Genomic DNA, 15,216 nt, shown 5'->3' with positions numbered 1-15,216 from the left:
ATGCAGTTTGGTGCAGCCACTACGGAAAACAGTGTGGAGATTCCTCAAAAGACTAGGAATAGACTTACCATATGACCCAGGAATCCCACTCCTGGGCTTGTATCCAGAAGGAAATCTACTTCAGGATGACACCTGCACTCCAATGTTCATAGCAGCACTATTTACAATAGCCAAAACATGGAAACAGCCTAAATGTCCATCAACAGGTGACTGGATAAAGAAGGTGTGGTATATTTATACAATGGAATACTACTCAGCCATAAAAACAGACAACATAATGCCATTTGCAGCAACATGGATGATCCTAGAGAATGTCATTCTAAGAGAAGTAAGCCAGAAAGAGAAAGAAAAATACCATATGAGATCGCTCATATGTGGAATCTAAAGACTCATGGACCGAGAATACAGACTTGTGGTTACCAGGGGGGTAGAGGGTGGGAAGGGATAGACTGGGATTTCAAAATTGTAGAATAGATAAACAAGATTACACTGTATAGCACAGGGAAATATACACAAAATGTTATGATAAATCACAGAGAAAAAAATGTGACAATGAGTGTGTATATGTCCATGAATGACTGAAAAATTGTGCTGAACACTGGAATTTGACACAACATTGTAAAATGATTATAAATCAATAAAAAATGTTAGAAAAAAAAAGAATGTTAGAATAAGATTACTAGTTGGATACACACCTGGCTAATAGCTTAAGGGTAATAAACCATAACTTTGAGGTTAGCTTGTCTACCAGAAAAAAATCTACAAATTAATATGTAACTTTATAGTGTCTGAGTTCTAATCAAATAGTAAACAACAAGTTTAAACAAAGATACATTCTCCTTGAGAATTAAGCCCTGCCTGTTAAACAATGACCCAATATAACTTGTCAGGACATTTAGGTTCCCACCCCACACCCCAGTTCTAAGTTTTGGATAATTTTTCTTAATAATAGTGAAATGGTTAAGATCAGTGACATACTACTTGGGTCTTTAGCTCTGGCTGTACTAGGTGGGTGTACTAGCTATGTTAAAGTCTTTGAAATGATGCATGCAGCGTGTAACCTTTTGGGATTGGCTTTTTTCACTCAGTGTAATTCTCTGAAGATTCATCTAGGTTGCAGTGTGTATCAATAGTTCATTCTTTTTTATGGCTGAATAGTATTCCACAGTGTCGATATTCCATAGTTTGTTTAGCCATTCATCCAGTGAAGGACAAATTTGGTTGTTTCTAGTTTTTGGCTATTACAAATAAAGCTGCTACAAACATTTGAAAAATAAAAATAAAATGATGCACTGTTGAGGAAGAAAATGACTGGTCTTCGAAGTCTTTACAGAGAAGGGAACACAAGAGCTACATCTTGAAATGTGAATTGGCTTCTGAAGATGAGAAGGGACAAGAGAAATTTCATCAAAGAGTCCCTCAAGCCTTTCTCATTAAGAACCTATCATATTCAAATTTATTTTAGACTTTTTAAATGTTATTTTTTTTAAGTGTTACTTTAACAAGTTTGGTTATGAGGTCCCCCTCCTAATTGCAAATAATTGCAAAAGACAGATAAGGATTACCAAAGGCAAACTTAACAACAACAGAAAGGGAGAGAGGGAAATCTACAAAAAGAAGACACAGACACTTAAAGAACTTCATCAATAGGCTCCTGCTCCCACTGTGGGACAAATAACTTCTAGAGTAACAATTAATGCTGGCAATATTGGCCTTTGGCATCAAGAAGAGGTTAAATTATTTTTAACCTCTTCTGAGAAGACAAGGAAATATGTAATATAATTGAATATGATTTTCACAACAATGATTAAAATAATTTTGGTGATTGGGGGATAAATTACACATTTCTTTGATGGTTCTGAAAGCAACATGTTGCTGTACTTAGCTTGCAAGATGCTCTTTACTCTTCTTTGGGCCAAAATAATTTCAATAGAAACTTAAAATTATAACATAAATTAATGGAGAAAAATGTGGCTTTTAAACATCAATTTTGCTTTACACACAACTATTGGCCCAAAGTGGAAAGAAGTTCAGTAAGAAGTGTGTTAAAATTTTATGCCAATTAAACTTTTAGTTCCTTGAACCAGAAAAAGCACACCCTTAACTATGCTGACATCTCAAATATTTCACGTTAGCAAGATACCAGGACTTTTCACTGTGTATTAGCCATAGCCATCACCTAAGCTAAAATCAGAAACTAACAGTTACCTGCCAGAAATGCCGTAAAACAACAGGGCTATTTGTCAGTACTGAACTGATGGGGGTTTTCTTTCTTTTTAAAAAAAAAATTACGGGTTATGACATAATCTGAAATCAAACTGTTAAACAGAAATGTTTTACCCACATTTAAAAATTCTAGTGCAAGGCCAAGGTGTCTTCTCCACTTACTGTCATCTAAGTCATCCATGATCAAAACCCCAAAGCAAAGAAGAAACAATGATGGTAAAATAAGATTACAATGAAAACCCATAAAATAATTCCATAAAACAAAACTAAAAAATAAAATCCATAAGTAAATCTCTCTTTAAGTATGATATCTAAAAGATTCTTTTAATGTTACAGTAAACTATCTTTTCTACCATTTGAATTTTTTCCTTAAAAAAGAAAACCAAGAATAGGAGTGCCTAAGCTCCTATTGGGTTACTTCACTTATCCAAATATTAGAGTTCTGATAATACATTGTACCAAAATCTAAATCAATAAATGCTCAGTGGACACTGAAATTAACAATAGACTGTGAATATTTTAAGGAAGATTAATCAAATTCATTGTTCACCTGACATAGCAAATTCTTATACTTTGAAGTCTTTCAAATTCTATAATTTAGAGAAGATAGAAGATACATAGGGGGAAGCATTTGTGCTCCAAGTACTCAGAATCAGGAACTCATGTGCATACTTGTAAATCTGCTTTTTAAAGTTAAATAGAAGCTTATTAACACTTTAAGCAAAGTTTCATCATTTTTAAAGTATAGTAATGGTATAACATGAGCACAGAAATTTCTTTATCATCTATATAACCAAAAGAGACTAGTAACCTTTTTAGTAAATAACTGATAATAGTGTAAAATCTGACAAATTTGGTCATTCTCAGCAGAAGTATTTGGCTGGGTAAAAATAAGTTTAGTGCTATTTGTGGCAAACCACATTTTGAGGTGGTTTTGATATGGCAAATATAAACAAACACAAAACTTTATGTTAAAATAGTCTTAGTATATACATAAATTATTTGGTTTTAAACTGGTGAAACCTACTGTGTGATTTTGAAAATTTACCACAATTGAAATGAATATATATTGTCCTCATGTATAACTGTCTCCACTAAAGAGTTGATGTCACTTGAATCATTTATAAAGGTGAATAAACTAGACTGCATTTAGTGAATAATCAAAAACTTATAATACAAATTAGCATGTGTATCAAGTATTATAATTTTATTAAGGGGAAATCATTTGTGAGTTCTTTCCTTTTTTAAACAGCTTTACACAGTTTTGTCCAATCCATTAAAACCAAATTATTTCCTTTAAATACTTACCTAGAAATGTCATCTTCTAAATGCAACAGTATCAAAAAGTTAAGAGAATTTCAGGGCTGGAAGAATCTTCAGAGAATACCCAGTGTAGCGGATCCCAAATTATAGTTTGCATCAGAAGTCCCTGTAGTTCTTGGCTAGGCCCCTCTGCACCCATCTGGCTCAGTAGGCTGGGGCTGGGCCTTAGAAATAATCAGTGTAACCCCACCCCACCGAAAGGTGACTCTCATGTAGGGGTCTACAGATCACTGGAAGGAACGACACTGTAGTAGTCCACCCACCCTCTACCCCAAATCATGAATCCTCCTAATGCATCGACATCCTGTTGAGCCCATTCCTGCCTCAAACTACTCCTTCCCCAACTCCTGTGCGGAACTCTCTGCCTCCTGGAAACAGTCTGTTACACACTGAATGGAAGCTTCTAATAGAATCCTGAACATTCAAAACATAGTCATTCAACTTGGGCTTACACACATACACCAGTGCAAAGAAAGACACGTTGAAGAATTAAACGTGTGAAGAACTGACCTGCTTCTTCTGGTATTTGTTTATCAGATTCAAAAACAAGGCGTAACATCTGGAATAGTTGGCCAAGGCTACACAGCAGTCATGATAAGAAGTAAGTTTGCTGCAGAAATATCAAATGGGAAAACAAAAAATAAACTTTGTTTTTCTATAAAGCTCAAATATACGTAGTGTTACTTTAAATGCAGACCTTCAAAGCATTGCCCTATGCATGAAAAGGAGACCAGAAGTACTCCACACACCAGTCCAGAGAAGCCTCATGGAGGCTTGTGGTCTGCTCTAGACTTGGCAGGGCAGGGGATGGGAGCATGGGGAAAAATTTTTTTAGAGACCTTTGAACAAGAGAAACCTGAAACCTCTAACACATGTACAAGGTGTGAATTTACACTGCCCATGTAGTTCAGAAAACACGAGCTAAGAAATTTACATAAAATCTGGTTGGACACCAACCAGTCAATCTCCTGGAGCTCCATCAGAAGCAAATGTTAAACTGCTTGAATATACTAGTGGTAGTGGTATATTATTATTGGGCAAAATAGACCGTAAGGCAAAAAGCCTTGAGAATAGCTTCAAATTTTCAAAACTAAGCAAGCAAACAAAACCCACAAGGCAGTATTGACAAACCTACATCAAACTGATAGATGATCATAAATCTCTCATTAAGTGACAGATTAATAGGTAAAACAACATTAATGTTTTAAAAACTTGATCATGTACCAGGCCATTAATAAGTCTAAGGAAATTTTCAAAGAATTGGTGTCTCAGATCACATTTTCTGGTCAAAGTAGATACTAACTACTATATATAAAATAGATAAACAACAAGGTCCTACTATATAGCACAGGGAACTATATTCAGTGTCTTCATTCAGTAATGGCCTATAATGAAAAAGAATATGAAAAGAAACATATATATAATATAAATGAATCACTATGCTATACAGCAGAAATTAACACATTGTAAATCAATTATATATAAATTATATATAAGTGAAATATATATACTTCTATATATATTGAAGTATATATACTTCAATTAGAAAGCAAATAAATAAATAAAAATGAATAAACATGTTAAAAAAGAAATCAATTAAAAATACATTGTTTGAAAAACAAACTTCTAGAGATTTCAGGACATAAAACTTACGGGTCAAACACAAAAATAAAAATACACTTATATCTGAATAATAACAAAAATGCCACAAATCAAAATTTGTGAGATGTAGCTGCAGCAGTAGTTAGAGGAAAATTTATAACCTTAAGAAGGCTGAAGAGAAAGGAACTGAATATCTAACCAAAGCAGAAGAAAAATATATCAAGAAAGAGTAGAAGAAGGGGATTACTAAGGATAAGAACAGAAGGAATAAAACAGAAAATAAACATACAGTAGAGTGGATCAATAAATCTGTTGGTTCTTTGCAAAAACTAATAAAATTGGCAAACCTTTGGCAAGAATCATCAAGAAAAAAAAGAGAAACATAATAAACAATCAAAATAAGGAATGAAAATCAATATCAAAATGAAGAGGCAGTATAACATAGTGGTTAAATGTATGAATTCTACCTGGTTTGAATGGCCCTGGGAAAACTATCAAATTTCTCTATGCCTCAGTCTTCTTATATGCACAATGAAGATAATAATAAAAGTACCTACCTTTTAAAGTTGTTATCAGGAGTAAATGAATTAGTTTTTGCAAAGTGCTTAGAACATTGCCTGGCACATAGTAGGTACTGTATGAGTGCTTGTTAAATAAATAATATAACCATAAGGGGCACAATTAAGATGCAACAGAGGTTAAAAGGATAATAAGAGAATATCTGGAATGATTTTAGTTTGAAAACTTAAATAAATGGAAAAATTCCTATAAAAATATAACTTCTGGAAACTGACTCAAATAGAAACAGGAAATATGACTAGACATAAAGCCATTAAAGAAAGTGACTCAGTAGTCAACAGTATTCACACATGCATGCATACACGCAGATACACATACACATACACCAGGATAAAACAGTTTTTGAAACATGTTCTACAAACTTTTCAAGAAACAGGTAAGTTTAATTTTCAGAAGTTCTTCTAGAAAAGAGAACCATGCTTGAATATATCCCAGCTCATTTTATGAGGCTAGTATAAACTTGACACTAAAGCCAGACAAGGACAATATGAGAAAGGAAACATACTTTCAAGGTCAATCTAACGCGTACCATGTGAAAAATCCTAAACACAATATTATTTAAATAAACCTAGCAATATATAATGGTTTAACATGAGAAAATCTATTAACGTAATCTAGTACATTAATATAATGAATTAAACAAAGAAAATCCACATAATCAAAATAGACTTAGGGCAAGCATTCAAAGCAATTTAAAATCCATTAATGAGAGAAAATTGTTCCTTAACTGTTAAAGGGCATCTACAAAAACCTATAACAAATATTAATTTCAACTGGTAAACCCCCCAAAATACTTCCTTTAAAGTCAGAAGGAAGTCAGCCAGCTGAATACTCTCACAACTTTGTATTGGATATCCTAAGCAATGCACCTAAGGAAAAGGAGGGGACAGGGGCAAAGAGTTGTAATAGTGGGAAAAAAACAGTAGTGTCCTCTTTTGCATATAATTTGCATATAACATCCAAGAGACTCTACAGACTAACTTTTAGACCTAATGTTAATCAAGATTTCCTGGATATAAGCTAACAAGCAAACTACATCCATACTACTCATATACATAAGCAATATTCATTAGAATTTTTTTAAAGATTACATTCATAATTGCAGCAAAAGCCATGAAGGAATACATCCAACAAAAGATGTACAAAAACTTTTTGGAGAAAATTATAAAATTTTCTTATAAGAAGACATCACAAATATTTATTTATGTTGTGATGGGGGAGGGTATAGCTCAAGTGGTAGAGTGCATGCTTAGCATACACAAGGTCCTGTGTTCAATCCCTAGTACCTCCTCTAAAAATAAATAAGTAAACCTAATTACCTACCCCCCCAAAAAAATGTTTACTGATGGAAGTCTCGACATCATAAAGATGTCAGTTCTCTCCACCTCCATCCCAACTGCTCTACATACTCAGTGTGGTTCCATGAAAAAAATTCAAAGTTCCTATATGGATTTTACCTGATTCTCCAATTCATGAAGAAGAGAAAATAAGAATTTGTATCTTAAAGGAGAAAAGAAATGATGGATTAACCTTATAGCAAGATTAAAATCCATAATAGTAAAAACAATGTGGTACTGGTCTGAGGATGGACTGAACAGAATGCCTAGAAACAGACCTGCGTGCAGATGGAACCTTGTGTTTGACTGACTAGGCATTCAAAATTAGTGAAAAAAAGGATGGCATAGTCAATAAAATGTGCTGGGAAAATTGTCTATCCCCATGGGAAAAAATTAAATTGGATCTCTACATGCCGCTGTACACAGGAAGAAACTCTTCACGATTTTACAGGGCTTCAAAAGGGGAGTAATTAAGTACCCAGACAGGAAAGTGCATTGCTAAAAGATCAAAGCTGGACTCCTATCCTCATGCTGGGGTCAATTACAAGTTCAGTCTTTAGGAAATTTTGTACTTTGTTAAACAACTACAATATTATCGTTCAAGAAAGGTCCAGGTCTCTTGAGGGATCATTATGTGAAAACACTGGCAAAGAGCAGTGAGGAAACAAATATAAAAGCATAATTAAAAGACAGTTCTGAAATATAGCTACATCTAACTTTGAGGCAACCTGTTTTCAGAGATCATTGCTTCTGGAGTAAAGTAGAAACATGACTAGGGAATGCGTGAGCCAAAGTTCTGTCAAACAACTGAAATAAAATAACCTTTGATTACAAATTAAGTCAGGTCAGACTTTCTAGGCAATGGCCTTTTTTTTTGAGTTAAAACCCTCAAGCATCGTTTACAAGTGCACCAGTAAGTTTGCCATGTTTTGTGGTGTATCTCTTTATCTCCAACAAGCTGAGAGGAAGTTTTATTTGCTTGTTTTGTAAAAATACTAGGATAACTCACAACTCACAATTTTAGTAAAAGTAACTTACAATCAATGAGTTTAGATTCACATTAGAAATACATAAGAAATGGAGTCATTGGTTTAAATCACTTATTTTTAACTTGGGCCACTAGATTTACCTTTTGTTCTAGGTGAGGTAAAAAGCAAAAACAGGATCCTTGCCAGTCACACAAACAAATATTAAAGATAACCCCAAAATCTAAGCATTAACATTTCTGGAAGGCTGCTTTGTTTTCCTAGTCTACCTACCTGAATATTCTGGCAATATTGGTGCAGACATCCTTGTCACCTGTGTACTGCCCCATCACCGTGCACAGCTGGGGAAGGGCACTGATGCTTAGCAGCTTACTTCTTGCCAGTGGTGAATCAACCAAGTTTCTCAGCGTAGCAGTCATCTGAGAAAAACCATGTTAGTGCCATTTTTTAATATTTGAAAATACAGCAACACTAATCAGCATAGCACAATTCATACCATAAGTGTAGTTACATCAGAAACTAAACCGAGGCCCCGTTATGCATCTCCCATCAGAGAACATGGGCCTAGTCACAAGCAGTATAACATGAAAACCAAGAAATGAATGCAATGAAAGTCTACGTTGGTTCAAAAGTAATGAATGAAATATTCGTGTTAAGAAGCAATTAATATACCCAAACCCCAGGGTTAAACAAATCATCATCTGGGTTTAGCAGCAGTCATGAGATCATCTACTGACCCTGTGACATGGCAGGTCAGTTCCACAGATTAGAAACTTCTTCTTCCATATTCTTATAAGTACCATCAAATAATAATGTTTTATCCAAAGAATATTCTCTTCCAAGAGGAAAGGACTGATGTCTTACAAATTTGTCTTATTTTGTAAAAAAAAAAAAAAAAAAAAAGTTCAGAAAAGCTATGTACGTTAACCCTTGTCTAAAAGTGGAGAAGAGAACAATTTAACAAATTCATGAAATAAAAGTTGCTGTTACCTAATCATTTTAAATATGTAGGGTGAGTGTTCCTCGTGGGATGGTTTAGGCAGACTACTGGTTAAGGGGGTTAGCTCAGGAGTTAGTCAAACCCCAGCCCTACCACTCATCAGCTTAGCTTAGTTACGCTCCCAGAGCACATTTTTCTCATCAGTAAAGTGGGGATGGTGATAACTACCCTGGGGCTGTTAGGATTCAAAGGGATGAGATGCATGGATGGCATTGCCAGTGCCAGTGAACTAACAGGAGCTCAAAACTTGTGGGTCCTAGCCCCAACTCTGTTGTGGGTCTTCACCCCCAAAATGCAGAAGAGATCACTGGCCTAGAGTGAATAATGGATATTTTCAAGTGTCAAATCTCATCCTAGTTATGCGACTTCCGTGCTTACTCATTCCTCGACTTCCCCCTTTCCTCATCTGTGAAAAGGGGGTTATAATTCCTGCTCACCAGTTGGGGGTGTATGCATCAGGCAGAAAAAAGGTAACAATGTTTTTCTACACTGTAAAGCATTATGTAAATATTAAGCATCATTACAGCCATAATCAATAAACTTTACAAACAGTTATTAAGATGACATGTATCTTTGATTAGTTTTTCTTTGTAACAACCACAACAAAAGGATTTTGTTAAAATATAACTGTCTACTTTGAAAGCAGAGAAAATAAAAATAATGCTCCAAGTAAATGTGAGCCAGTCTTTTGTAGTCAATTCAATTATGCAGCACTTCAGTAAACTTTTCCCTGAAAGATTCGGTATCCAAAACATTGGAGGAGAAACAAACTATTCAGGCATTCCATTTGACCGCGGATCTACAATGTAGTCTCCTATCCTAAGGAATAGGCCTTCTGTGAAAGCTAATAAACCATTCTAGGCATTCCAGGCCATCACCACAATAAAATGGAAAATTCTCATCATCTGACCCTGGCTCTACCTGTTCTTCTTCAGAGACAGCCCAGGCACTGGAGCACTGCTGGTTTGTATCAGTCCAAAGGATGACTCAAAGCTTCCCTTCTCCAACACCAAAGAACGTAGATGCCCCTGCGAATCCTGGCCTGAACCAGACAGAGACCGTGGGAGACCAAGCAACCCCCATTTCACCCATCGTGCACAGAAACACTTCCCCTTCCCTGGTCCCCAAGGCTTCACAGAGTGGGCACCTCAATCTGCTGTCATCTTCTTGCTCCCCACACTTGACCTCTGGCACAGGATGCTGTCAGCAGGAGGTTCCATAGTTTTCTTAGGGAGCTTTTATTTTCTTGTTTCAACCTTAGTTTTTTTCTCCCCTCCTTAGAAAAAATTATGACAGCTTAAGGTTCTTTTTCCCCCAATACAGAACTTTTACAAATGGCCTGAATCAAGAGTGGAAGCACACATTTATACAAGACACATCACCTGATTTTAAATCCGTCTCCATTTACTGCCTATATCACATAGTGTGGAGTACATGCAGTTGAGTGAGATATGCCACCTCGAATGTTTCCAAATTTGTCAGCTGTAATGCTGGCAGAATTAACATATACCCTGCACTTGAAAAATACATAGTGGTGCTTCAATGTATGACACCACCATCGATCCAGCTGCTCAAGTCCCAGGCCTCAGAGATATTCCAGAATCCCGTGTTTCTGCTTTCTGTCACCCTAAGCCCTACTGGCTCTTTGCCCACTGCTCCTGGGATTCTGTTTCCTGACCGTGGTCTACAAGGCCCAGTATGGCCCAAATTTTACCAATCCCTCAAACTTCATCTCATCCACACACCCCTCCACAAACTACTTACCTTAGGTGACTTAATATTATGTTTTATTGTCTGTCTACTCCTCTATACCAGAAGCTTCAGTGAGGGTACATACTTTATCTTTTCACCATTGTGCCCCCCAGGCCCAGATCCAGTGCCTGGCACACAAAGGGTCCTCAATAAACATCTGTGGATGGAACGGATGAATCCCTACCTAAAAGGAAGCACTAGTATAAATAGAAAGGATATCAGAAAACCATGGCTGAATCACAATATCTCTGAGGTAGATGTATTTTAAGCTGATTTAAAAGGAGCAGAGGTATAAAGAATAATATATGAAACAAAAACGGACTTCCTGGAGGGGGCTGGTCCCTAGTGTATTCCCTGTTCATCTCATTCATGGCAGCAGCTCCTTCCTAGCCTCCTCGCCCCCCTTCCCCTTCCCTTTTCATACCTGACTGGTCACCTGCACTACCTCTTCTTCCCATCACCAGGGCTGCTGGTTCCATTTAAGCCCACTTCATCTCCTCGCCAAACCCTACGGCCCTCTTGAATGGGCTCCTTCCACATTCTCTCCCTTTTTGGGTTCATCTCCCCACAACATCCCTGCTACCAGATGGAGCATCCCAATGCCCAACCTTCCCCAGTCAAAGACTTCCTCTGATTTCCGGTGGCATACCAGGGAAAATCCATATCATAAAGGCACTTCACTCGCTAAAGCAGAGTTCACCCCACCGGGCTCATCTCCTTCACCTCCCTTCCTCCTTCTCCCCCCAACATGGGTCATCTCTCAGGCTCTGCCCTACACACAACGTCCTCGTCCAGTGCTCCTGCCTAGAATGTCCTCCATCACACTCCTCCACCTCTTCTCCACCTGGCTGTCCCCTGCTCATGTTTCTGGACCCAGCTCAGGCTCACTTCTCCTCTGTGAAGACTTTTCAGTGGTTGATTGCTCCCTCTTCCAGTTTAACAGACTGTCCTGTTCATGACCATTCAGCACCCATCACAGACTCCTAACCACTTGCTTCAAGCACTCTCTCTCCTACTTTGAGCTTCCCTGGGGTATGAATGGTTTCTTATTCCTCTTTCTACCCAGAGGACACTAAATACATTCATAAAAAGCTGGCTGGATGGTACACAGGAGAAGGGAAGGAGGAGGGGATTAGGAGGGAAAAGAAGGAAAAAAGGAGGAAGAAGGAGATGAAGGGACAAGGGAGACGGAAAAGGAGGCTTTTCCCCTTTAAGAAGCCTCTGGCAACTAAGGGCGGGGATTAGCAGAGGCCTGGGGGTAAACCAGAGCTTAAACCCTGAGGGAGGAGATCTGGGGGAGGTCACTGGGCAGATGCAGTAGGGAAGGCCCCCCATTTTGAGAGGCTGGCTGTGAGCCCACAATCTCACTGCGGGTGCGGCTGGGGCTGCATACTCTGAGCACAGACAAGTGGCTTTTTCTGGGAAAAATGTAAAGAGATCAGCGGGAGGAGAGGCTAGCCAAATACCGTGGTAACAGTAAAGGCAAATTCCAAGTCAACCCACTTAACTCTCAACCTTGCTCCAACTTTTAACAGAGATATATTTGCGGAAATTGTTAATGAGCTGTGTGCTCTGCAGCTGAGGCTTTGCTTCCCACCCCCCCAGGAAAGCCCACCCAGGGGCCCGCCCCCCCCCGCCCCCCCACTGCTGGACTTGACCAAAGCCCAAGCTTCATGTTTGGAGAAATGTATTCGTTTCTTTCTTGACTCTCTATTCAGCTTTTATTATTCCTAACTCCACTTAGTTATGTACTTTTCTATTTTATTGTACATAATCTTTTAAGCCATCTCAAATACTTTATGACACACACACACAAAGTAAAAATTAGATGCACACAGAGATGCTTGTTTAGCTTCTAAAGGGCTTACTGGAACAATTCCCAACCTCTTAACTGTCATCTCACCAAGAAGCAGCAAACTGAAAAACAAGAGTTTGAATTCCTGTTTTCCTCTCTTAATGTGCCACCCCTTGGGACAGATATACTGAGTCAGAGGGCAACCAGTGGGAACAAAAAAAAGGAGAAGAATATGGAATTAGTAACCCACAGAGAGGATTTAATAAAAATTGAAGCATTGTTGGATGATGTCTGGGACAAAAAGGGACCAACTTTTTTTTTGCATACATCAGGGAAGAAACATTCTGGTGAGATTCTGGTTACTAATCTACTGCTGGAAAATGACAGGGCTACACTCTACAACTTTATGGCACTCACTTTTCCTGAGGCAGCTTTTTCTGTTTCCCCAGATTCCTTGATCATAAGATTGGGCCCCACCCTCACTTGGAATCTCTAGGTAAAACACCTGATGAGTTTGAAAAAGCTGTCCTATCTCACATTAAATGAGTTGGGCCTCGAAGTTCTCATCATGCAGTCAACATTAGGAGACCCATTTTAAAGGGACAACTTGTATTAGGAAGTAATTAGATAATTTATGCAGTCTCAAACAGCATTTTAGTAAAGTAAAATTGGAATTTAAAAGATTCGGCATCTTTTTTTCAATCGTTCATGGGTACTTCAATTTCAAATTATGTTTCCAACTATTAATTAATTTAAAAACCTTAGCAAACACATGAAATCTTTGCCTTAAAATACGAGGCTCCCCAGTCTGGATCACCAGACTTGAGCAGAACGACACAGGCCCAGCAGCTGGGGCCCCACCCCTACCATTCTCTAATGTACTAGGATGGGCGCACGGTGGGGACGGCTGGCTGTCCACCCAGCCTACACATACTGCTCACTTCTTGAGTGGATGACCCTCTCTCTTTCTTTTGCGCTCTTCCCCACCCCCGCATCAGAGTCCTCAGTCCCCAGGGAACTCACCAGAGTCTGCCCTAGAGGCATGCAGCCATCAGAGCGGCCCCAGATCAGAGGGGCTTGTAGCTCACATCCCACCACCGAACCCCCATTTAGGCACATCACAATTTGACCAGGCTTTTTGGCTAGCTCAGGAACTTCCCCATCCATCATGGCATTGCTCCTTGGAGAAACATTTCCCCAATTTCAAAGACAAACAGCTTTCAAAGAAAACTTTGGAACATAATGCAATTGAAAATTGTACCATTAACAGTTTGAAAGTTAGTATGCTTCCTCTACCAAAATTAGCGTCAAGATTCATTTCATTTTTATCCATTGAATGGTATTATGAAAAAGATTTGACCATCTACATTATTTTTTTTAATAAGGCTATCTCATAAGCTTGATTTCATTTGCTCCCTAAACCAACCCCACATTGTAGATAGGAAAGGTCTTATGAGCCCCTCTTTTCAGATGAGGGCTGAAACTGAAGCTCACAAAGTCCACCAGCTGCAGGTAGGTGGGCATTTGGGGTTCCGACCCCTTGTCTGTTGTCTTCCCTGCTCCACTTGACCGTCTCTGAAAAGCACTCATTTTATTTCTCAATCATCTGGAATAGCCATTACCCAAATCCCTAGAGCTTTATCTCAACTTCACTGCCAACTGCAGAATGGTTCACTTCCCGCTGACGATGTGAAAGAATAAACACAACCTCCAGAGACTGCAAACAGTGTCAAATGGTTTAAGACCAAAGCCACACCATTTTCCAACCTCAGCAAAACTATCTCCCTCTATTCATGAAAGCATATTCATTTTCTGGATTTCTGCCCAATTGAGACCACATATAATGCCAAAACCAGAGCCCTTGTGGTCACCCAAGAAGTTTCACATTGTCTCATATGTGATGAGTTCTGGCTGACAAAAGAAACCAATGATAAGATGCCACTGTACGCATGAAACCACTAGTTCCAGAAATTCCTAAGCATTTTATCAGACTTAAGATACATGCAAATGAAAACAACATTAATTCACAATCCTTGGTAACACCTGGTGCCCGGCTGTGGCGCACATCCCTACCACGGGTGCCCTACTTCAGCAGGAAATGGTTCTGCCTGCCGCAAACCCCTGTGCCCTACTTTGAGACTCTAGGCAACGTTTGCCTATGTTTATTATTGTTTCTCCATTGACTGCCGCTGTGTCAGTTACCTTGATAAAATGAGCAGGGAGCTGATTCTTCTAGTTGTGGCCATTATATGTATCAGTACAGTTGAAATTTGAATGTCATCTAAACAAGAGAGAGTGCCAGTGCAGCAAAATAAGGAAAATGAGTCTGAAAAAAGATAATGCTTTAAGAACTACAAAGCAAAAACAATGATTTCCAGAATTACATGTTAAAGTTAGTGCCATTTCTGTATTGCCACAACTAATAACGTCTACAGTGAACAGATGAGACTGAGCAGGTATGACAGCGATTGAAAAGCAAATGGCTCTCCCCAGAAACAATTGGCGCAGGATACTTATTGCCCAGTCCTGCTGTAGACATCCCTTAGTGTTATCTCCTGGTCACTCTCCACCCCTCACGTCCTGCTCGGTGAGCACAGGTGTTCTCCTCTGCTCCTC

At 38.4% G+C, this 15,216-nt stretch overlaps 1 protein-coding gene across 7 annotated transcripts in view; it reads right to left on the bottom strand.

Moving 5' to 3' along the window:
* ARMC2 (armadillo repeat containing 2) overlaps positions 1-15,216 on the bottom strand; it is a 95,124-nt gene that overhangs the window by 29,599 nt on the left and 50,309 nt on the right. For all 7 annotated transcript variants that reach the window (XM_072965679.1, XM_031680167.2, XM_072965680.1 and 4 more), the window contains 2 exons: positions 8,327-8,472; positions 4,060-4,159 (listed from right to left, as the gene is read on the bottom strand). In XM_072965679.1, the coding sequence (XP_072821780.1) occupies positions 4,060-4,159; positions 8,327-8,472 (246 nt within the window). The remainder of the gene's footprint in view (positions 1-4,059; positions 4,160-8,326; positions 8,473-15,216) is intronic.

Source organism: Vicugna pacos, chromosome 8 (assembly GCF_048564905.1).
Source record: "Vicugna pacos chromosome 8, VicPac4, whole genome shotgun sequence".
Classification (NCBI taxonomy): domain Eukaryota; kingdom Metazoa; phylum Chordata; class Mammalia; order Artiodactyla; family Camelidae; genus Vicugna; species Vicugna pacos.
The sequence above is the reverse complement of the archived record's forward strand: the minus strand, read 5'-3'. Positions and strand labels throughout refer to the sequence as shown.